The following is a 10,059-nucleotide window of genomic DNA, read 5'->3' on the forward strand; positions in this document are numbered from 1 at the left end:
ACTGTGTTTGTATTGTCGTCAGATTTACGTCGTACTAGTGGCCTCTCCGGAGATCAAGATGAGAGCTGGCACATATTGAACACAATGCACAGTCAACATGGGCGGGTGGGAACCCTCCAGGTGCTACCTAGGCTTTTGTCAGGGGATAAAAGGCATTGATAAGCTACGGTATAGATGTGCATTGTAGTCATTTATCATCCAGTTTTTCAGTATTCCCTATCTTTTCCATTGGTTTGTCATCATCCGAAACAAGCATTACAATAAGCCTTGGATGATAAAAAAAATTCCTGTGTAATGCCTTTTTGAAATATGGTAATTTGAAATGGCATTGATAGATTATTGTATCAAATTATGGAGCTGGCATGATGTTTGTGTCGGCCAGATGGGAGTACCGGGAGCTGAGATACAGTGTTATTTTAGAAGGGTTTGTGATGCACAAACATTCACTAATATCCGCTGCAGTTATTATTCTAATCTGATGGTGGTAAATCCATGCTGAGGGATATGCAGAGGCGGTAGAGACTTCTAGCTGATGAAACTAATTTATGGACAGCTACCTGGCCCTTGATAAAACGCTCTCGTTCCCATGCAACTGTGAATCGAAGATAATTTATAATGAACTTCGGTGATCAAATTTGTGTGGTCTACTATTGCACAAACACAATATCAATACCCACAGGGAGGTAGGTATTTAGTAAAACCATCCATCCATTATCTTAACCACTTATCCTGCCCTCAGGGTCATGGGGATGCTGGAGCCTATTCCAGCAGTCATCCCAGCAAAATGGTGATGTGACTTATTACCTTTGAGACAGAAAGAGTACATGGAGGACATTTGTTTGAGGAATTACATGCGTCATTGGTTGAGGGTGTGTTCTTAAATGTGGGATGTATATAGCTCTGTAATCTGAGCAGAGCATCACAGCAGCCACCTGTTACACAAAGCTACATATCCATATCTCTCCGTGGAAGAAGCTCTACCATTTCAAGGATGCAAGCTGAGGAATACAATCACAGGGGTAATGTTTGGCTGCATTACAAGATATTTGGCATCTTCCCTCCAAGTCATCATTATTACATTCCAATCACACGTGCATGGCATAAGAGGAGTATAATCACCATGATAAATATACTGAGTTCACATACATTTGATGCTCCTTTCAATGCAGTAAAAACAATATCTTGTAGGTAAGGAGATGGTGGACTACATCACTGACTACCTGGGCTCTATCAGAGAGAGGAGGGTGATTCCAGATGTGAAGCCAGGGTACATGAGGGATCTCCTCCCTGATAGTGCTCCACCCGAGCCAGAGGATTGGGACAGTATTTTCCAGGATATTGAGAAAGTCATCATGCCTGGGGTAAGTTCAAACTTGAATGTGAATTCAGCCGTTTCCCTCTGTAGTTCACTGAAATAACTCGCCCTTGCAGTATCAAAAGATTTCCACATGAAGGTCGGGTAGGGCTGGGCAATAATTCCAGATTAACGTTTATCCTCTTTTAGTGGTATTCTACTGGGATGAGATTCGGATGCTTTCATATCATGACACAACTTTGGTATTTTTGCATGTGTAAACTGATATTTTGAAATATATTAATTTTTTTTACTTTTTTACTTTTTTTTTAATATGATAATTGTGTACCGGGTCCCAAAAGAGAATCAGGTCTCTGAACCCGTGAGCTCATTAAATCATTACGGCAGACTATGGCACATGCCAGTAGTGGAATAAGGCCTTCTAGTTTTTCATGATGTCCCGTGTTTCCCAGGTGGTTCACTGGCAGAGCCCTCACATGCATGCCTACTATCCCAGTCTGACCTCATGGCCCTCTCTGCTCGCAGACATGCTGGCTGACGCAATCAACTGCATTGGATTCACCTGGGTAATGGAAACACCCTCTCTTGTAATGTTCATATTCCGCCTCCACAATATGCATTAAACCACAAAAATATCACAACTGAAATAAAAAATACTGTGTTACTACTCTGATGGTTTTATATAGGCTTCCAGTCCTGCATGTACAGAGTTGGAGATGAATGTGATGGACTGGCTGTGTAAAGCCCTGGGGCTGCCCTCCTTCTTCTTGCATCATCATCCTGACAGCAGAGGAGGAGGCATTCTTCAGGTAGGCTACACCTTGGTACTTGGTACTGTTTATTGTATCTCCAAAGCTATAGCATAATAGTCTCTGGAGATGGTGCCATTTGATGACACCTAGTAGTAAATTGCATGTTAAACTATTAAATTCTACACACTCCACCGTTTTTCTCTCCTCTGCCAGAGTACAGTGAGTGAAAGCACCCTGGTGGCTCTGCTAGCAGCAAGGAAAGACAAAATCTTGCAGCTGCAGGCCGGACTCGATCAGGACATAGATGTGTCAGTGCTTAATGCCAGACTGGTAGTCTATGCTTCAGACCAGGTCTGTCTCCCAATGCCTTTCTGTTCTAGATTCCTGTCAACCAAATGAAAATGGGTTGATTGACCCCATGTGGTTTGGTGTCTCCAGGCCCACTCCTCAGTTGAGAAGGCAGGGCTGATCTCTCTGGTGAAAATCCGTTTTTTGCCCACCGATGAGCATTTTTCTCTGAGAGGAGCTATGCTGAAACAAGCTATTCGGGAGGACAGAAGGAGGGGGTTGGTCCCTTTTATGGTAGGTGTTTGGTGGTGTTAGAGAGATTTCTTGTTGATGCACAGTATTTTTATGCAAATCAAATATTCAGTAGTATAAAATGATGGAATTAATTCTTGGGCCTGGAAACATTTGATCATTTTTCTTTGCTTGTCTGTTTGATTTTCTATTGTCCAGCTGTGTGCCACATTGGGAACTACAGGAGTATGTGCCTTTGACAACCTATCTGAACTGGGTCCAATATGTAGGTCTACAAGTTTATCTATTTTACCTCTAGTTATTTCACCTTCATTTAAATTACTCAAAAGATTATAAAGTCAAACGTTTATCACAGCCTTATTTTTCATTTTGGGATGGTAACCTGGTTGTACTGTTTTCATGCAGTTATAGAGTTTGAATGCAGTTTTAAGAAAAATGGTTCATGAATTTTATAGAAAATTTTAAGTTTGCATTCTGTGTGTTGTTGTGAAGGTAAAGAGGTGGGTCTTTGGCTCCACGTTGATGCTGCATATGCCGGCTCAGCCTACTTCTGTCCTGAATTGCGCTGGTCCTTGGAGGGCATTGACTTTGCAGACTCCTTTGTGTTTAACCCGTCCAAATGGATGATGGTTCACTTTGACTGTACAGCCTTCTGGTAAGTATGAGTATCATATTACTTGATCCCATGGAAACTAAATAATTACAATTACCATAAAGTCAGATAAAAACCAATCAGCTTGGCCAGATTAAATTTGATCAGGTAAACAATCCTTTGGTTGTGGTAATAACCAATGGCTTTATACCACATATTTGCACAGAGGGATTAAACAAAGCATTGAGGTAACAGTCAGGTGTTCACCTATGATATATGTTTTGATGCTGATGACATCTTTTTCTATTCAGATGATATGTTACTGTTTATTTTAAAGGCTAATGCACCTAAACTATCATATTTTTTTGTCTGTATGGTGTCTTCCTGAGTTATAAGGTTAATTGGAAAAATTTCAAACCCATGCCTGTAGCCAGCCTAACCTGGCCCCAGACCCATCTTCTTCATTTCTCTTCAAACTGTATTCTGTAGGTCTGGGCATACACAACAATGTGAAGTTAATCATATATACACATCTCACATTCTTCCCTTTTCATCACTGTAAGGATGTACCATGCTTGTTGGAATATTTTACTAGTGTTTTGGCGGAGTTAGGGGCCTCTGTTCAATAAGAATGTACTTCTAAATCAGTGGAAGAGTCAAAATCATTGAGCCCCTCTGTATAAAACATAAAGAAGCTCCATTTTAGCATGTCTGTTTCTCAATTACCCTGTAGCAATGGAGTACGTGACTAGCCCAATATTGGGTAAAACCAACTAAGTGCACTTTTTCATCCTCTGGCAAGGTTGGTAAGGAATGCTATAAATTCCCCCCCCCACCTTTGTTCCACCCCCTCTGCTGATCCGGGGAGGGCTGCAGACTACCACATGCCTCCTCTGATACATGTGGAGTCACCAGCCGCTTCTTTTCACCTGACAGTGAGGAGTTTCGCCAGGGGGACATAACACGTGGGAGGATCACGCTATTCCCTCCAGTTCCCCCTCCCCCCCGAGCAGGCGCCCCGACCGATCAGAGGAGGCGCTAGTGCAGCGACCAGGACACATACCCACTTCCGGCTTCCCACCCGCAGACACGTCTTTGGGGACGCCCGACCAAGCTGAAGGTAACGCGGGGATTCCAACCGGTGATTCCCGTGTTGGTTGACAACAGAATAGACCGCTACGCTACCTGGACGCCCCCTGTGTTCTACTACCACTACTTTCAGCTGCTCCCGTTAGGGGTCGCCACTGCAAATCATCCGTTTCCATTTCTTCCTGTCTTCTGCATCTTCCTCTGTCACACCAGCCACCTGTATGTCCCCTCTCACCACATCCATAAACCTCCTCTTTGGCCTTTCTCTTTTCCTCTTCTCTGGCAGCTCCATATTCAGCATCCTTCTCCCAATATACCCAGCATCTCTCCTCCACACATGTCCAAGCCATCTCAATCTTGCCTCTCTTGCTTTGTCTCCAAACCGTCCAACTTGAGCGGTCCCTCTAATATAATCATTCCTAATCCTGTCCTTCTTCGTCTCTCCCAATTAAAATCTTAGCATCTTCAACTCTGCCACTTCCAGCTCCACCTCCTGTCTTTACATCAGTGCCACTGTCTCCAAACCATATAACATAGCTGGTCTCACAACCATCTTGTAAACCTTCCCTTAACTCTTGCTGGTACCCTTCTGTCGCAAATCACTCCTGACACTCTTCTCCACCCACTCCACCTTGCCTGCAATCTTCCTCTTCACATTGCTTATGCACTCCCCTTTGATTTAGACAGTTGACCCCAAGTATTTAAACTCATATGCCTTTATTACCTCTACTCCTTGCATCCTGACCATTCCACTGTCCTCTCTCTCATTCATGCCTAGGTATTCTGTCTTGCTCCGACTGACTTTCATTCCTCTTCTCTTCAGTGCATACCTCCACCTCTCCAGGCTCTCCTCAACCTGCAGCCTACTGTTGCTACAGATCACAATGTCATCCGCAAACATCATCATCCACGGAGACTCCTGCCTGATCTCGTCTGTCAACCTGTCCATCACCATTGCAAACAAGGAAGGGCTCAGAGCCGATCCTTGATGTAATCCCACCTCCACCTTGAACCCATCTTTCATTCCAACCGCACACCTCACCACTGTGACACTTCCCTCATACATATCCTGCACCACTCCTACATACTTCTCTTCAACTCCCGACTTCCTAAAACATTAACGCCCCCTGTGTTCACTTTAGTTAAATACTGAGACATCTCAATCTCTATCTACTGCAATGATCCAGTTATAATTCACACACTCTTGGCATGGGCATAGTAAGCACCTGAAGGGTAGATTCAATTTCCATCCATCCATCCATTATCCGGGCCGATTATCCTGCTTTCAGGGTCACGGGGATGCTGGAGTCTTCAGCATTAAACCCAGTTCCTAAGTCTGGTATTCTGGACAGAGAAGCTGTTCATGGTTGATCTATCTGAAGGTGCTTTGATAAATTCAGACAAAGCAAACCTTGTATCTCCAGGTCAACTTTTATTGCAAAAAAAAAAAAAATCCATGCTGTGCATAAACTCTGACGTCTCCCCAGTGGAAAAGCAGCTCTTCCTTTAAAGTTGGTTTGACTTGAGTGTTCTTCATGACTGAGAGATCTATTGATGTAAACATCCGGGGCTTGAGTTTGGGAAATGAATGTTAAAATTACCAGTCTGTGTTGTTATGGAAATGGAGAAGGGATATTTGAGGTTGAGGTATTTGAAGCCATTTCATCTTCCTTCAGGTTCTTTATAAGTAAATGTATGAAACTAGTTAAAACTGACAGGTTCTCTTTAAGTAAATGTATGAAACTAGTTAAAACTGACTGCTTGGTATGCAAACATTTAAAGCCAGGAGAAACAGACTGGTTCTATAAGATCGTGGATTCATGTAGGGCCAGGTGTTGGTTCAACAATATTGCAGCTCTTAATTAACATGTATATCAGTGAATTCATGTGTTTGGTGAATGCATATTATATGGACCTATATGGAATTAATTACCAATTATACCAGGACTAAATAATATGTTAAATGGACCAGTAAGTTCCACTGCTTTTGCAAAGTGAAATGTTCAATTAAGACTCAAACAGCAATTACAAAGTAAATGTATGCTGGCTTTTATATTATTAGGGAAAAAGAAATTAAAATTTAAACAGTGCATAAATACACAATGTTAACAATTACCCGTAGCCATTAATTATAACACAATGGCACAAATTGTATCTAACTTATATTTTAGGTATTTCTATTTTAGGTGCACGCTTCAACATATGTGTTTCCAGTTATTAAGTTCAGTGTCACCGTTTGAAAAAAAGAATACAAGCGCCACCATTCATTTTCTTTGTTAGTCCATCACATTATGTGTTATAATGTGTGTATACATGTCTGTAAGCAGACTATTGCCCCTGTAAACTTTAACACTTTAGCTGCTTATGGACAATATCATGTTTTCCATTTTGTTCCATGCTTTCTGAAACATAAATACTACAGTGATCTCATTCCCCTATCTGGGCACTCTGTGTTGGAGACTCCTGCTCCTTTTGCATGGTTGTACAGCTGAACTGCGTCTTCAATTTCCTGTTTTTTTTTTACTGTCACGTGTGGTTTCAAAAAAGAGAAAATTCTGCTGATAATGTTTCAAAAATAACGTTTAGGTTTCATGTAACGAGTGTTTGTTGAGGACTAGAGGATGGCTAACATGGATTATCCTTATTACCATAGGGTAAAAGACAAATATAAGCTCCAGCAGACGTTCAGTGTTGATCCTGTCTACCTCCGACATGAAAACTCACAGGCTGCCACTGACTTTATGGTAAGACCAGCTTCCTCTATCCATTTTCCAATTAAAAAGATTAGTCATGTTACTGTACTTTTTTTGTAATATGACCTTAATTATTCTCCCGGAGCTTACTATAACTGTTATCTTATTTATTTTTTATTTCTTCAGCATTGGCAGATTCCCCTCAGCCGACGTTTTCGTTCTCTTAAGCTTTGGTTTGTCATGCGCTCCTTTGGCCTGAAAAATCTCCAGGCTCATATCAGACATGTAAGTGTTGTTCACCTCTCGTTACGCTCAACCAAGTGAGATCACCAATATCTTACCCAAATGTAAAATATCACACATCTAATGGTATTGAATGAGGACAGAGAGTTGTAGAAAAGTGAATGTGTATAGAGGGAATGTGTATTGATGGCACAGTAGACTGAGTATAATTGATAGCGTTCATTCATAAATTTGATATCAATTACTTCTTTAAACATTTCTTGTTGGTGGTTATGGCTTTCATACATATGCATTTTACATTGTTTAGATAATAGTATGTGTGCTTTTTGTTTGCTTTTTTTTTTTTAGAAAAAAATAATCAAAAATTTGATCAAACATTTTATTTCCACGTAATGTTCAGTTGAGTAGTAAGGTTTTAATACAGCTGTAATACATTACTTTCAAATTACTGTAAATAAGTTTAAACCAGTGAAACATTGTAGTCGCTCTATGACTCAATTATTTTGCATAATTGCTTGGTGTTCTTTGCCGATATTGGTGTGGAAAATTCCAGACAACCAGGACAAAACTATCTGAACAACAAGGGGGAATAAGATCCATTCTTAATAAAGAAATATTTCCTCTGGTTTTAGGGTATTGAGATGGCGAGGCTCCTGGAGTCTCACATAAGGAATGACTGTAATTTTGAAGTTCCTGCCAAGAGACACCTTGGCCTGGTGGTCTTCTGTCTGAAGGTTTGTAGCACTCACACTGCAAAGATCCTCTCAAACAACCCATATAACATATAGTAAATTTAAAGTAAATGGTTAAGCATAGTTAGAACAAAATGTGTTCAACTTAATTTTATCAATTAAGTTGATTAAGCTATCTTACTGGCTAATGATTACTGAGTTTCACAATCTTTCAAGTCACACCTTGTTCAAAGCTGTGTCACTGTGTTAGGTTATCTGGTATTATGAAAGGGACAAGCAATTACAGAGATCAAAAGATTATAAGCAAGGACTTTAACATGAAGATGATCAAGCTTTAGCACAGCCCCAGATACTTCTCATGTCTTATGATTTTCACTAAAGGCTTTGTACTCTCAAATGCCTTGTAATGAAGAAGTAGCCTACACAAAGCCTTGTGTGTTTTAGCATTGTACAAAGTAAAAATTGTTTCTTTCCAGGGTGGAAATGCTTTGACGCAGGAGCTATTGAGAAGACTGACACGGTCTGGCACCATGTACCTCATTCCTGCAGACATACACACCAAACGTATTATCCGATTTACGGTGACCTCACAGTTCACCACATCAGATGACATCCTCAAAGATTGGAGCATTATCTCCAAGACAGCTTCCAATCTCCTGGCAGAAATGCAACCTCTTAGTAATACCGAGGAACTACATGCAAAGGAGGATGAAGTAACAAGAATTTGCTCAAGAGGTGACACTGAACACACCTCAGGCATGGACAAGAAGAATAACTTTGACTCAGAGCCACCGTTGGAGGAGACAGACAGTTCTGCCTCCAGACTTGACAAGGTCCAAGTGGAGCTGTGGATAGACAAGGCTTGGGATAGATCAAGGAGGCCAATACGCTCTCTTAGCTGCAACAGCGAGCTGCTGCCTTGCACCAACTTTGGGCCGCTGTCTGAGTATAATTTTGAGCCAAAGCCTGGCCCTAAAGATCCTGTAGTTTTCCCCCCAATGACGGATTCCACATCAAGGCCTCTGCCTTCAGGTACAGGATTAGGCCCCCTGTTCAAGACTCCAGAGTTGCCCTCAAGTGTTCTGGGTAAACAGGTCCTGAAAAAGCTGACAAAGTTCTATAGTGTGCCTAGTTTTTGCAACCAGTGGGTGCAGTATGGTAGATATGAGCTGTTTTGCCCATTGAAGGTTCCACATGTTCCCCCAAAACCCCTCTCCACTTGCAGAAGGCTGACATGTATGTCTCCCTCCCTTGCACCCAGCAAAACTCCCTCTCCTACTCCTCTGGAAGCCACCGCTGCCCACAAGCTTCCATAAAGGTGTGCTTTATCATTGACTAACATCCAACTGTACAAGCTTTAAAAACAAACAAATATCTCTGCTGTGGAAATCAAGCTATTTGCCAATGTATGAGTACAGTCTGAGTTCTTGGCATAGAATATTATATAGGGTACAATTATAAAAATATAAGGTAAATTCTTTGAGAATAATATCCACTGCTCACAGTCCAGTCAAACAGATTGTTGATTATTTTCTTGCTTAATTAAACATTTAAACAAAAATATTACTCTTGGAATGTTTTCATACATGTTCAGTAAAAAAAAAGAAAAATAATTTTGGTATAATAACCCATAAAATCTGTGGTAAAGGTGGTGAAAGAGTAGGTCCGAGTCAGTATACACAACGCTCATCATGAATCTCCTCAAACCTAAAACCAAATGGGTTTTTTGATGCTGACTGACTTAAAGATCCAGTCCATTGAAATTAATTATCAGACAAGTTTTATTGTGGAATATTAATGTTGGGAATGTCGTTTCAGAAGGATCATTTGGTTTGTTATAACTGTTTTAGTTCACCGTCTCCAAACACAGCAGGAGGTCGAGGGGGCATGGCCCTGAGTTCACAAGACTCTTTATTGATAGCAATGATGTTGCTAGCAACTATTCAAAAACAGGCCAACTGACAGGCCGACTGATGACAATTCATTTACTGTTCAATCAAATCAGGGTATTAGAGGATGTAATTTATCACCAGCAGCAAATGGATTTTCTGGAATTATGTTGACAATCAGGATGAGCGTTTCTCAAGGGTCTTTAGTCATATGGTCATAACAACAATAGTTCTATAATTTTGGGTATGTATTT

At 41.0% G+C, this 10,059-nt stretch overlaps 1 protein-coding gene across 1 annotated transcript; it reads left to right on the forward strand.

The window, feature by feature from the left end:
- Positions 1–991: 991 nt before the first annotated feature.
- Positions 992–9,263, forward strand: hdc (histidine decarboxylase). Its single transcript, XM_056278156.1, has 12 exons — positions 992–1,019; positions 1,189–1,361; positions 1,768–1,881; positions 2,002–2,124; positions 2,281–2,418; positions 2,506–2,649; positions 2,806–2,872; positions 3,100–3,262; positions 6,942–7,032; positions 7,168–7,266; positions 7,857–7,958; positions 8,393–9,263. The coding sequence occupies exons 1-12, from the start codon at positions 992–994 to the stop codon at positions 9,230–9,232; spliced, it is 2,082 nt and encodes a 693-aa protein (XP_056134131.1). The 3' UTR covers positions 9,233–9,263.
- Positions 9,264–10,059: the final 796 nt, after the last annotated feature.

Source organism: Lampris incognitus, chromosome 4, assembly GCF_029633865.1.
Source record: "Lampris incognitus isolate fLamInc1 chromosome 4, fLamInc1.hap2, whole genome shotgun sequence".
NCBI classification, from domain to species: Eukaryota; Metazoa; Chordata; class Actinopteri; order Lampriformes; family Lampridae; genus Lampris; species Lampris incognitus.